General features: G+C 35.8%; 1 protein-coding gene across 4 annotated transcripts in view; it reads right to left on the bottom strand.

Moving 5' to 3' along the window:
• The window catches only part of EML4 (EMAP like 4), a 147,012-nt gene that overhangs the window by 80,494 nt on the left and 51,019 nt on the right, over window positions 1–15,499 (bottom strand). For all 4 annotated transcript variants that reach the window (XM_032410390.1, XM_032410391.1, XM_032410392.1 and 1 more), the window contains exon 2: window positions 5,499–5,681. In XM_032410390.1, the coding sequence (XP_032266281.1) occupies window positions 5,499–5,681 (183 nt within the window). The remainder of the gene's footprint in view (window positions 1–5,498; window positions 5,682–15,499) is intronic.

Genomic DNA, 15,499 nt, shown 5'->3' with positions numbered 1-15,499 from the left:
AAATGGAACTCTGGAAACTGTGATGGCTGCCTGGTCTGAGGCACTATCAACTCATATACTTCTATATACAAAGAGCATCTCAGAAGTCTGATCTGTTGTCAAATAATAAAACACTCTCCCATCTCCTCCTACAATTACCAGTCATTTTAGCCCAAAGGCCCACCAGAGAAATTCACACCTTCTAACCTGACTAGTGTAATTTACTTATCAACAGCATTTATAGCAAACTTATGACAATCTCTATCTTCTCCCAAATATTATTTGGAGTAAGAGGCAATGATACAGACCTGTGCCTATATGCTATCCCAGATTCTTCATAATTAGGATTGTTTTCTTTTAGAAAACTGACATCCTCCACAGCTTAATTTTGCCTCTGGGTTCTCTCATTTCTCAAGTGGCATTTGCAATGCTTGATACTTTTGATTTACCAGCAGTTTCCTGGTTTAAAATGAGTGATTCCCACCTTCAGATAAATCTGACTCCTTGCTTGTACACCACTGTATACTAACAGCTTGTCTTCACATAATGCCACTGGGCTGTGTTCTCAAATTACATTCATTTGGTCACCCCAAGAGGTCTTAATGGGTTTCCCAGGCACCAGCTGTGACAGAATTTGTCTTCCTGGCAGTTAATACTGCCAAAGTGTTCCCTGGGCCTTCCTGTTTGTTCCACAGTACAGGTAATTTTTTTTTTCTTTTGGCAGGAACTCAGTTGCAACTGCTGCATATATTATGAACAAAGGCCATCAAAAGGAAAAATTCTCCAATAGAAAAGAAGGTATATGAGAAACTTAAAAACTGTTAGGAAAACTTTCTACCTCAGATAAGCGTCTAGCACAATATACTCAAGAAAAAATAGGGCTTAGCTTTTAATACTGCTGGCACACAGGAGAGGATAAACTAAAAGAAGAGAACTAAAAATACTGAAATGACTAGTTAGGTGTATTTCTGATTTTGGCATTTACTGAATGGCAATACTACTATGAAGTGACACAGTAGAATGTCATTAAGCCATCAGCATACACACCATTAACAGTTAGTTTTAGTCATACCTAAAGTCAAATCATGCCCTCCATATCACCACCATCTACAAAACTAGTTGACTTTATCAATAAGGAAGCTGACTACACTTTTAACCACAGCTTCCTAAAAAGGTTTCACACTTATTTATCCATGGGGTTTAGCCTTACTTCTAAAGAAAAATCCTCTAGAAAATGTAGCTATCTTAAGAAGATAGTGATTACTGTCCTGTCAGTAATTTATGTGAAAGTGAATATGATAAATTCTAATTTCACAGAGGACTAAAAAAAATTCACATAAGATAAAAATTTTCCACAGTATGGGAAATTACCTTTTCAATAAAGAAAAAAATACAAAATACCCACAAAATAATTTAAATTTTTTAAAAAAGTATTTTATAAAAAAATCTTCATTAGAAAATACTTTGCTTAAAATGTTTATTCCAAATATTCGTATAATTAATATATTAATCCTATTTAATATGAAAACTGACAGTTGATTAGGGCACCTTGGTGGCTCAGTCAGTTAATTGTCTGACTCTTTTTTTTTTTTAAGATTTTATTTATTTATTTGAGAGAGAATGAGAGACAGCACGAGAGGGAAGAGGGTCAGAGGGAGAAGCAGACCCCCCGCTGAGCAGGGAGCCCGATGTGGGACTCGATCCCGGGACTCCAGGATCATGACCTGAGCCGAAGGCAGTCGCTTAACCAACTGAGCCACCCAGGCGCCCCAACTGTCTGATTCTTGATCATGTCATGATCTCAGGGTTGTGGGATCGAGTCCAGCGTCAGGCTCTGTGCTCAGCATGGAGTCTGAGCTTGTCCCTCTCCCTCTGTTCCTCACCCTGCTCTCTGTCTCTCTCTAAAATAAAAAAAAACCAAACTGATAGTTGATCTATTAGGTTATATACATTTGTCAAAGGTGAAAAATCACCTAATATTTTTTCCAATTATTTCTACTGTGTACTATATATAAACTCCAAGATAAAGCTGTTTAGAATTTCCAATAATAAATTATAAAACTTTAAATATGTATTTCTCTTGATGTCTAAATATCAATCTTGGGGTGGGGGGCGCCTGGGTGGCTCAGCCGTTAAAAGTCTGCCTTCAGCTCAGGTCATGATCGAGTCCCACATCGGGCTCCCTGCTCGGCGGGAAGCCTGCTTCTCCCTCTCCCACTCCCCCCTGCTTGTGTTCCTGCTCTCGCTATCTCTGTCAAATAAATAAAATCTTTAAAAAAAAAAAATCAATCTTAGAAAACATAACTGGTCAGGAAAATTTCTCCACTAAAGGGAACTAGAGTAATTAATTCTTAACAATGAATTATGCTCACCTCTAAAATAATATTTCCCCAAATTATTATATAATCAACTCCCCCATTAATTGATTTTATGGATAGCATTTCAAAGTCTGGGCCTCAAGTAATGAAGTAACTTAAAGAATAATCACTAATGGACCCCATGTCAGAATGTAACCATGTTGGCACATTTTAAGAATAGCAGTCATAGTAAACTTATGAAGTAGAATCAATGGAAACGAGCACCGTATCTAATTAATAAAGTTATTAATAAGAATTAAGAATTGGTAGTATGTGGTGGAAAAAAGTTCCAATACAGCAGCTGCAGGTGGCTCTATAACTCCAGAACTGGGTAAGTCTCAATTAAAGAGCGTTAAATAAAATTGATCCTAAATTCACTTCAGAGACAAAGAACTACGACTAAGGACAACTAAAAAAAATACTAGAAAGAGTAACTTACAAAAAGTATGTTCCTGGAGAATAGGAACTACAGATATTTAATTGTATTTGTATTTTATGACACCAAAACAGGTAAGTGCTAAGTAACTGGTATATCAAACTACCGTGACCTACCAAATTTTTTAAAAGCGGTCTTTAAATTTCTCTATATTTTTTTACTGAAATACCTTGATAAATAAAAAAAAATCAGAAAAAATGTTTAAATTTTTCTCAACATAAAATTACAATGTGCTGTTGTTTAAGCCTAATAAAAAATTCTTAATTTTTTAAACTAATATGAACTATTTAAAATAAGCTTTCAAAAATACTGTGGATAATAACCAAACACTGCATCATTCTCTCTTTCAGAATTAAAGTACTTATACAGGGTCAGAAGCTGAGGGTACATAACATCAGTTATAGATGGTAAGCATATTCTTTCTCTACAACAAGTTTACCTTCCCTGTAAAGCCCACATACATCAACTGATCTGGCTCCTCATTCTACTCTAACAACTCCAGAATCCTTTATTAAAATCAATTTATAACTAAATAGAGTTTTGCCTGGCTTGATCTTGGCAGTCCTCAAAAAAATTTAAAGATTGCAATATAACATTATCAGCCAAAGTGGTTTCTATTAAGTCTCTTGCTAAACTTACCCCTGTCACTGAAACATTTATCTTACTAACCACTAATGGAGAAGATCAATCCAGCCACCTCTCTAACTCTCCATTATTAACTACCTAGGCCTAGCGTCTTTGAGGGTGGGAGGTCTAAGAATGGGAATCGTGTTGTATATCTATACCACATTCTCTTTATCCATTCATTTACTCAAAGTACAGCATAGGGAATACTGTCACTAATGTAATAATGTATGGTGACAGACAGTGACAACACTTATCATGGTGAGCACTGAGTATAAACAGAATTGTTGAATCATGATACTGTACACCTGAAACTAATAGCATTATATGTCAACTATATACTTCAAAAATAAAAATTAATAATAAGTTAAAGAAGACAATAAAAAAGAAAGAAAAAGAATGGGAACCACAAAGCCAGGCAGAATGAACCACCTCAATGCTTTCAAGGTGCCTCAGCATCTTTTTCATGTCTACGATCTTCCATTCTCTCATCATTCCAACTCACCCTTTTCACCACCTAGGAACAGTCTTATCTTCTTAAAGAACATCACTGTCTCCTGAGGAAGAGGAATGAAAAGTGCCAGCCCTAACAACTGTGAATATTTAGTAGCCCCATTCAGTTTTATCTCTTTCCAGTCTATCTCAGAAGAAGTAGTCTTCTAAGGCCAATAGTTTCTTACCTGCTCTATGATCCTTGTTCAAACTCTGAGGAAACTTGCCTCATCAATTAGTACCCCCCACTGACACCCCCACTAATATCATCCTCCTCTTTTCTGCCTCTTTGTCCTCAAAATATCTTTGAGCTTGAGTCTATAACATCTTAAAAAATAAAAAAGCTGACCTTCAATTTAGCATCTTCCTCTAGCTACTACCATCTTCCCCTCCCAGGCAAAATTTTTGAAAGTGTGGCTACAGTTCCACAATTCTCCTCAACTGCTGCTTCTCAAAATACTGTAATTTGAGATGCAATCCTATCACTCTACTACAATTGCTTGTGGAGGTTTCTAGTAATCTCATAATTGCCAAATCCAATGGTCACCTCTCACTCTCTGTTTTATTCAGCCTCTTTGTAGTATCTGGCAACATGCATCACTCTTTCTTTGCTGAAATACTAGAGCTCCCAACACAACAATCAGGAACCTTATTCTCATTTTACATCCTCCTTCTATGGCTTCAACTATTACCCATAAGCTGAATATTCCCAAATTCTTACTGCTAGCCAAGATTAGCGTGAACACTAGACCTGCAATTCAGCGATCTACATGTGTCTATCTCCACACCATATATACCACAAACTCAACATTCAGAAAAGAATTCATAAATAGCCTCACTTTTCCCACTGCCAAAATGGGGGATAATTATGCCTATGTCTACCTACTCTATGAAAAAAATCAGGAAGATACATGAAATAATAGAATCAATTGCTTGATTAACATGAAAGAATTTTAAATTCTTTCTAGGTGGTTGGAGGCAGGGAAAGGCCACAGGATATCTGCTCCAAACTCAGAATAACAGCATCCTAATGACTTTCTCTCAACCTGCAAAAACCCTCAATATCTAGAAGTTAAAATTAACATTGTACTGGGGTTGGTAATGAGTCTCAGAGTTTAAATTCTTCAGGATTCTGCTCACCAATGACCACTGAAGGCTTGGAATAAGGCTATTTAAATTATGATGACTTTTATAATCTCTGACTCAAAAAAGACTGACTCAAAAAGTACATATGAGTGCCTACCTGCTATGTTCAAGATACAATACTAATTACTATGGGAGACACAAAAAGAAGATTCAGTTCCTGCCATTAGTAAATTTGTTATCTAATTGGAATATACAAAATTCACACAAAGATTATGAAAGCCTTTAAGTACAATCAGTGGTATTACAAAAAAAATTCCCATTTAAAATAATAAATAGTAAACTTTTGGAATTTCTTGGGAATACAAAAAAAAGAAAATGAAAAACTATAGTCACAGTTAATCCAAAAGAGAAATATAGTTTATACTCCCAATTTCAATGTCACTGATAAAATAGACAAGTTTTATATATTACTGCAAAGAAAGTGTTTCAAAAAGCAAGATTCTTCCTACTTTAATAATAATTACCTTTACTTGGAACTGATTTTTTCACTGAGGCTACATGATCTTCAGAGATTGCAAGACGCCTCAAAACATCAGCCAAAGCTGCCTTTAGCACAGTGATTTCATCTTCTTGTTGCTGAACTCGTAACTCAAGAGCTGAGAGGCGATCTTGAACGTCAGATGTACTTGCAGCAGAAATACTATCATCTATAAAATGAAGAAAATACGGATTTTTTAAAGTGAACTGTTTAAGAAAGAATTTAACAACAAATCAGATCTATTCAGGTAAGTCTTTAAAAAGATGATAAAAATTGGGGAAAAAACCAAAACCACCAGTTTTACACAGATTAACTTCTGTAAATATTTTCATAGCTATCTGAATTAAAAATAGTAAAAGTTAATATATCTGACGCATAATTAAAATTATGAAAATTTTCCCCATGATCAAACTTTCCCTATTATTATACTACCGCCTTAATTGGTTTTTTCATCAAGACGTTCTCCAAATACATCACTTTGGAGACTTCTGGAAACTTGCAAGACAATAAACTATCTAAAGCATCCTTTTTTTTTTTTTTTTTTTTTAAAGATTTATTTGAGAGAGAGAGTGTGCGCACCAGCAAGCAGGGGTGGGGATAGGAGTGGGGTAAAGGCAGAGAATCTTCAAGCAGACTCCCTGCTGAACGTGCAGCCTGACTCGGGGCTGGATCTCAAGACCCATGAGGTCATGACTGGAGCCAAAACCAAGAGTCAGACGCTCAACCGACTGAGTCACCCAGGTACCTCACCGAAACATCCTTTTTAATCACCACATCATTATGCTACTTCTCTATGAAAATAAGGAGTACAAATCACTTCAGTTTTCCTTTATGTATCAGATCGGGAACCAATCACATTCAGCATCAATGATCAGAAAAAGCACTCTTTATTTCAGTCTTTACTATTATACTCCCCAAATGCTACAAAATACTGCTATATATTCTTGCTGTTCTTTCTTACCCACTGATGTCCCAACCTCTTGGGAAAAAAAAAAAAGTGTGGTTTCTATAGAGTAGATAGCTAATATTTATCTGCCTTAGGTATGTAATAACAACAACAAAAAGACTAAACAAAGTTTAGCTACAACACAGCAATTACAAACTACTTCCAAAGCTATGTATCTTTAGAATACACTGTTTGTTCGGTCAGTCATAACCCAAAAGTACAGAAATTCCAATTGTTGTTGGCTAATTCACTATAAGCAGGAAAATTCAGAGGGGAATTCAGATTCTTACATAAGAATGGTTTGCACCAGAATGATATAAACCGGATCAGTCATTCGCACAATAAGGCACAGTGTGCCATTTTTCTCATATTGAGATAATGTACTATCCATCTTCTTAAAAAGACAATTTAACTCAGAGTTAAAAGAAAAAAAAAACCTTCAGCATTTCCATTTATTATGGAGCAGTAAACAATACTCACATTTAGGATCATATATGCCTAAAAACCTCTCAGGAATACATATGTACTCTCTTCTGCCTTTAGAGGTGTTTCATGGACAATCTTTGAGAAGTACTGGTATGGAAGGAAAACTATCTTCAATTTAGACTTTAACAACAATTAGTTGTATAATCTCAGGCAAATTATTTTACTTTTTTGAACCTCAATTTCTTCATATTTAAACAGGTTATGAGGAAGGTGCCTAGGACATGTCTGACATCCAATAAATGTTAAGATACAACAGAAGAGTACAAAAGTTGTAATTTGAGAGCTTTGGGTGCATTTTTTACATAAAAGGCAGTTCTGTCAAACTCTCAGATGCTTAAGGACTAGTAAGAACAATTCCATTTCTAACTTCAGAATTTTTAATATTTGACGTTTTTTTTTTTTTCATTTCCATAGTGGTCCAGCTAAACTCTAGCTGAGCCACACTCTGTGTGTGTTGTATTACGTCACTATTATTTTTTTAAGATTTATTTATTTGGGGGGAGAGAGTGGGAGGGGCAAAGGGAGAGGGAGAATCCCAAGGTGACTCCATGCTGAGTGTGGAACCTGACACGGGGCTCAATCTCATGACCCTGAGCTCATGACCTGAGCCAAAACCAAGAGCCAGACACTTAACCAACTGAGCCCCCCAGGCATCCCTATGTCACTATTATTTTTGTCTGCCCAGAATGCTTTCCTATTTTCCTTCTTCTGGTGGGAAGAACAGCAGCTCTTCTCTTCTGTGGAACTCCACCATTTTCTTAAGTCCCATCAGAGCCATTAATCAATGATGCCTTGTTAACCCCTCTACCACCCTACACTATTAATAGGCTGAACCATACGAAATGGCTTTTTTAGTTGGTAAAAAAAATATGATTAACTATTAGCAATTTCATATGGTTTAATCTAATACTACCTACAGGAGTGGTTGTGAGATATGGGATAGGCCAAATGGAATCCTCCCAAGTTTCCCAAAGAGGAAACTATAGCCATTCCTTCTTGGTTTGCTAACTATAAGGACAAAGACCTAGAGCCATTAGTGACAGAGTTCTGACTGCCCTGAGATCCAGTTCCAATCTCTGAAGTCCTGGACCTTCAATTCTCAGAGATGCTCTAATATTCCTCCTAGCTAATTATGTAACCTAATAAATTCCCTTTTTGCAAGCCATTTCTTGTAATCCAAAGGTCCTGACGAAGTCAGTAAATTATATGGACATGCCATTCTACACTATTCTTAATTTCTGAAGGATGAGCTGTATATTTAAATTACAGTCAGAGGGGAGTCTGGGTGGCTTAGCCAGTTGGGTGTCTGCCTTCAGCTGGGGGTTATGATCTCAGGATCCTGGGATCGAGCCCCGCGTCGGGCTCCCTGCTCTGCGGGGAGTCTGCTTCTCCCTCTCCTTTTGCCCCTCCGCCTTGCTTGTGCTCTCTCTCTCTCGCTCTCTCAATCTCAAATAAATAAAATCTTTTAAAAAATAAATTACAATCACAGATAAAATATTTATGTGATTTTTATAAACACATGATCTTCTTAATTATTTTGGGAAGGTAACAGAGCCTGGTGGAAAGATTATCAGACAATGCCAAGGTTATAGTACTGAGTTTTACTACTGGCATGGTAACCAGCTTTTACTTTTGTCAAGTCACTTAACTTTTCTAAACTTATTTTTTTACTTTTTAAATTTTTAAAAAAGATATATTTATTTCCAAGAGAGTGACCAACCACAAGCAGGGGAAAGGTGGAGGGGGCAGAGGAGAGGGGAAGCAGACTCCCTGCTGAGCATGGAGCCTGATGCGGGGCTCAATCTCCTGACCCAGAGATCATGACCTGAGCTGAAACCAAGAGCCAGATGCTTAACCAACTGAGCCACCCAGGTGCTCCAATGACTGAGGTTTTTATCACGTGAAACTTAGTTACATGAAAGGTGGTTCAGCTTGTAAAAATCCTACCATGACCTGCTAGGATACTGTGATAAGACACAAGGACAATTTTTCAAAGGGCATAACAAACACAAGGTTAACTATTAACAATGCCCTGCATTTATATTGTACCTTTCATATTTATTACCATATCCCCTTCCTCACACTATCTATATTTTATATTTGAGGAAACAGCTTGAGCAGTTAAATAGCTTGCCCAAGGTCACCAAATCAGTCTTGATACCTGAGACTCAAACACAGGACTCCTGACTCACAATTCAAGTGCCCTTTACTCTATTTTACGCTGCCTTCTTAAAAAGAATCACAGGAGGACCAAATAAATATATTTTTTTCACAAAGCTACTAAAGGGGTTTAAACTACTGAGTGACATAATCAGGTTTTTATTTTGAAAAAGTCATTTTCGTTTCTGTGTGAAATTGGGCTGGAATAGAATAAGAGTAAATATAAGACCAGGCAGGAGGCTATTGTAGTAACCCATGTGAAAGGTGATGGTGGCCTAGGACAGGGTTAAGGTGTGTGTGTGTGTCATAATCTGTCCAAGACAAGTACGTCTGCTATATTAGTATAAACATTATCACAATGCTCCTTCTTGCACTCTCAACTTTCCCCCTTTGGATGATCTATTACAAGGTCAGCAGCAGTGGAGACACAAAGGAACATGGCAGTTGAGCCCCACAGTTCCTTATAGCTCCAAAATTCTATAACCCCTTCCTGTCTAAAATCTTGGCTCTTCACCTTTTCAGGGGCAAGAATCTCTTTGGGAATCCAACAAAAGCTATGGAAGAATAGTGCATGAACTCTGGTGCTACATGGCTGGAGTAAATCTGTTTGCTACTTGCCAGCTCTGTGACTGGTTTCCTCATGTGTAATTTCTTCATGCTAATTAGTACTTATCTTAGGCTTGAAGTTGTTAGATAAAATAATACACAGTACTGCCACACACTGAGGGTTCAATAAGTTTCTATCCTGTATAGTAATGTTTTTTCCTACACTGTTTACTATTGCCACAAAATTGGAAACGACCTAAAGTCCATGGATGCGGTTAGTAAGCAATGATACGTTTACATCGTAGAAAATTAAAAACAATGAAGTAGGTATATAAACTAAAATCTGAAAGATCTACAAGACAACTTAAGTTGAATAACCAAATTGCAAGACAATATATACTGAATAATTTATTAAAATACACACATGCACCAACATACTTCTAAAAAAATGTACACATAGGAAAAAGTCTAGAAGGATATACATCAAACCGGTGATTGCGTTATTTCTAAGAGAGTGAGAGTAGAAAGATAGGAGTAAAAAGTAATTTTTGCTTTTCATGTATTTCCATACTATCTGAAATTCACCATAAAAATGTATTATATGTTACTTAATCTTAAGTTAAAATGCATCGCTTTTGAAACTTGATTTAAGAAATCAAGACACCAGACACAGTGTTCTAATTAAAAAAAAAAAAAAAACAAACTAGAGTATAAGGCAATTAACTTAAATTTGCACTCACTGATTACTAAGGCTAGAAAAGAGACTATCTTAAAGACCAACAACCCCTCCTGCCATTTTATAGATAAATAAACTAGGACTCTGGGTAATCAGGTGAGTTATTCTTGGTCACACAGCAAATTGGGGTTAGAGTTCCTCCCTCAGATGACTCTACAGAATCCACTGTTCTTGCTCTACTTTGAAAACTTTGTTCTTTTTGTTCCTCTCTCAATCTCTAATGCACTACACTCTTGTTCATAAAATATATCTGTTCAGTAAAAAGAATATATCTACTTTCTGGGAGCTTTTTGTTTTTTTTTTTTTTTGGAGAGAAAAAGGGGGGGGGGGGGAGAATTTAAAAAAGGGGGAAGGGGCAGAAGGAGAGGGAGAGAATCCTAAGCAGGCTCCATGCCCAGCAGGAAGCTGATCTCACAACCCTGAGATCATGACCTGAGCCAAAATCCAGAGTCAGACGCTTAATTGACTGGACCACCCAGGCACCCCTCTGGGAGCTTTTTCATTCCCTTTTCCTAATCCAAGTATATTAGCTCTTTTTCCTTATACCACAGTAGTCTCTCATGTCTTTGCTCCTTCTCAAAATAGTTTCTAGTCTTGAAAGCTAAAATATAAACTACAAATGAATTCTCAAGGGTTGTTAAACTCACGGTGGGGTCAGGGGTTGAGGGAGGTGAATGGAGAGAGAAAGGAAGTCCATTAGTCTACTCTATTTATTGGCATAATCAAGTCTCTTTTATTAGAGGTGCAAAGTTATATGTAACCAGTAAGCTTCAATATTCAATATTATAGTTTAAAACTACAATGACAGCTGTTCATTATGCTTTTACTATAATGAATCAGTTAATTTGGCTTCTGAGGTAAGAAATATATTGTCTTTGCTGAGATAAGTATATTTTATTCTAAATATCCAAAAATTGGCAATCCAGCATCACATCAGAATTAGACATGCCTATATATTCTAGCTCCTTTTCAGTGCCAATGATTTTGTGTAAATCTAAAATAAAATACTTTCTTGCTTTCCTAACAAGGGCATACAATTATACTTTAGCCACTTCTAGATGACTCAATCTTCATTGAGAATATTAATTACTTTGTGCTGCAAACACTGTGATAGAATGATGCCCTAGAGACTACTATATTTCTAATTAAATAATTGGAAGTATTACATTTTCAAATTTCTAATCTTTCTTGCTACCTTTTCTCTTCCCTCTTTGCAGTTAGGATTAACTATGCCTGGCTATAGCAACACTCCTTCCCAATCTAATTCCCTACATTATGGAATCTTGGATAACCAAGCTTTTTGAACTGTTTATAAAAAGAGAAAATAATCTCTGAAATTAGGACTTCTATTATTTAAAAAATTTTATTAGATTATGCATATTACATACGTATACATTATATATATGATTTATACCATCTAAACAGAGGAAAAAACAAGGCAGCCCCAGGCCTAGTATTTGTGTCGTTGGGAGGCCTAGAAGAAGGGTGAGAAAAGGATTCTAGCTGAAAAAAAAATGTGAAGAAATAATTGCTAAACTTCCCAAGTTAAATTAAAATTTACAAATTCATTAAACTTAAGTATATTTTGAAGTCTCTATCTCCACCACACACAAAAATCAAATCCACGTAGATTAAAGAATTCAAGGCAAAATTATAAAACCTATAGAAAGTAAGAGAGAATATCTTCATACTCTGGAAGTAGAGGGGAGGATCCTAAATGACACAGAAAGGATTACCCATAAAAGTAAAGATTGATATTTACCTACATTAAAATTCAGAATGTATGCTTACTAAAAGACACAATAAAGAGAAAAAGCAATTTAGAAACTGGGAGAAGATGGTAGATAACTGGTAAAAGATTAGTATCCTGAATAAAGAATTCCTACAAATTGATAAGACATATAATCCTACAGAAAAACCTTGACATAAAATCCTACAGTAAACACCTTGATTAAGTATCTCAAAGGAAAAGGAACAAATGGCAATGAAAATACGAAACGAGGCTCATCACCTCATTATTAATTTTGGCAAATTAAAACCATATTAAATACTGTTCTATACTCACCAAACTGACAAAACATTGCAAGCGTGACAAAGCGTGACAATATCAAGTGTTCCCAAGGATACAAAGTAACGTGAACTTCGTACAGTACTGGTAGGAGGTACACTGTTTGAATGACTCTGGGGAAAAAACCCAACTATGGAATCATCTGGTAAAACTAAAGATGCACTCACCTTATTACCCAGCCAATTCCACTCTTCGGTGTATACGTCCTACCCTACAGCAGGGCTAGCAAATGTTTTCTGTTAAAGAGCTAGATAGTAAACATTTTAGGCTTTGCAGACCATACAGCCTCTGTAGCAACTACTCAGATCTGCCTTTGTAATACAAAAACAGCTACAGATAAATACGTAAATGACTGGGTATGGCTATGTTCCAATAAAACTTTACTTACAAAACAGGTTGTCTGCCAGGCATTCCCAATCTCTGCTCTTGCACACATACACCAAGAGACATGTTCCAGAATGTTTACAACAGCATAGTTCAAAATAGAAACAAACTGGGAAAAACCTAAATGTTCATCAACTGTAAAATGGGTAAATAAACTGTGATACAAACATTCAACAGAATATTACAGAGTGGTAAACTATGGCTACATGCAACATCATGTATGAATCTCAGGAATATACTGGTAAGTATAAAAAGCAAGTCAGATGAACTTTATAAAAGTTCAAAAAACACAAAAGTAAATAATGTATTATTTAGAAAGCAAGAGAATAATATACACAAAATTTATGACAATAGTTACTTCTGGTGATATAGGGCAAAGGATAGTACAGGGAGGAATCCACAGGTAATATAACATTTGTGTCATAAAAACAAAACATATATTGTGTTACACGTTGGCGGGGGTGTGGGGAGTCAAGTGGTTTTTCTCTTCTGAAAAGAACTATGGGGATGAGTAAATCATAGTTGGTTTCCTCACTTTATTTTCTGGAGAATAATGAAACTGATCTTTGCAAATTAAATTCCAAAACAGATAAAAAGTAGAGATGTTACTTCCAAAAAACTGAGGTTTTATGTCCTAAAAACAACTAAACCAGATGTTTTTTTTTTAAAAAAAGATTTTTAAATTTTTATTTATTTGACAGAGAGTCAACAAGAGAGGGAACACAGCAGGGGGAGTGGGAGAGGGAGAAGGAGGCCCCCTGCTGAGCAGGGAGCCTGATGCGGGACTGGATCCCAGGACTCTGGGATCATGACCTGAGCCGAAGGCAGACGCTCAACGACTGAGCCACCCAGGTGCCCCTAAACCAGATGGTTTTTATGACAGTTTTGAGAGCTAACGGTAGGACCCTTAGTTGTTACCTATAAATCTTTGGGGGAAAAAATAGCCCATTTCAGAAAAGTATATTATTCAATACACAATACCATCCAAAGAACAAAACTCTGATCTCCTTGCTAAAGCACTTACGTTAAGACACTGGCAGGCTTTATTGGGTAGAAAGATAATGCAGATTAGATTAGAGGAGCTAGTTAAGAATGAAGAAACACGAGAAAACAGTTACAATACCATGCACTGTTTACAACTTAAAAAAATTTGGCACTAGCTTAAAGGACTATCAATAGGCAACTTTGTTTAAATAAATGGTTGCACTATGGTATACTATATAGCTCTTAAAACGGATGATGTATATTTGTAACCATAAATAAGTTTAATAAGAGTGACAACATACTATGAAGAGAAAAAAATTTGCAAGGCAAACAATTTTAGTATATTCTGTGTAAAACTGTATATCCATAGGTATACATGTACATACAGATATAGAGGCTACAGGTATCTCTAAGAAGCAGGATTTATGAGGATTTTTGCTACCTTATACTCTTTTAGATGAATTTTCTGCAGATACACACAAAATCTGTGTAAATTTAAAAAATTTATTTATTTATTTGACAGAGAGAGCGAGCAAGAGAGGAAACACAAGCAGGGAGAGTGTGAGAGGGAGAAGCAGGCTTCCGCTGAGCAGGGAGCCCGATGTGGGGCTCAATCCCAGGACCCTGGGATCATGACCTGAGCCGAAGGCAGACGTCCAACGACTGAGCCACCCAGGCGCCCCTGTGTAAATAAAATTTAAATTATTTTCTCAGTTAAAAAAAAGCAAAGCTAATTTAGGCTGTGATGTAAACCTATTTAGTAAATTTTCAATGCAAATTTGGTTAATTTGTAGATTTTTATACATAATGAATGAAAGCATTTCTGTAAAAGTATAAATATATTGATGTTCAAAAAGAATATTCTCAGGCTAATAAGGCACACAAAAATCAATACATTTGAAAGAAGACCTGGTCTTTAAACATTATTTCTTCAAAACACGAAACACAATTACAAATGACTTGCCACATTAAATTCATATGAGAAGGGATTTAACAACTTATTTTTTTGTTTTGTTCTAAATTGGAATTGGTTGTCTTCAAATATTATTGCATAAAGACAGAAATATTTAAGGACTATAATCAAGAAGTCATGCACTATGGATTCTTCAACAGCTAAAATTTATTTGTGGAAATAAACCAAAGAAAATATATTCAGAAAAACATAGCAGCCTTTAGGAAGATATATTTATGCAGGAAACAAGGTTTCTTATTTATCATAATCTACTTCCAAAAATCACACTTTTCTCTCCACCAAGTTTTAATAAGGCATTTCAACTGTTAAAAGCTTGACAATTTATTTTGTTAGTAAATAATACTAATTACTTCCAGTTAACAATATGATTCTAAGAAAATAAGATTTCTGCCTTCAATGAAATAACACAATGTTGTTGACTTATTTTCCATTTTTAGAATGGTGTTTTTTTCATTGTAAGATAGTCTTACTAAAAATTCATCTACTAGCATAAATTAAAAGAGAAACTGTGTTAAGTAAAAAAATGAAAAACATTTTTGCTGCAGTACTCTGAGTATGGTGGCTGGTCCCAAGGAAGGACTTTACTTCACTGTATCACCAGGATTCATTCACAATTAAAATTGGCTTCTCCCCCCCAAACTCTTAATTTAACACAGAAGAATTAAAAACAGATAATTCTGCTTCTGATGAAATTTTTTGGTTAG

Source organism: Phoca vitulina, unplaced genomic scaffold (assembly GCF_004348235.1).
Source record: "Phoca vitulina isolate PV1807 unplaced genomic scaffold, GSC_HSeal_1.0 scaffold12, whole genome shotgun sequence".
NCBI classification, from domain to species: Eukaryota; Metazoa; Chordata; class Mammalia; order Carnivora; family Phocidae; genus Phoca; species Phoca vitulina.
This window is presented reverse-complemented; position numbering and strand designations above follow the sequence as displayed.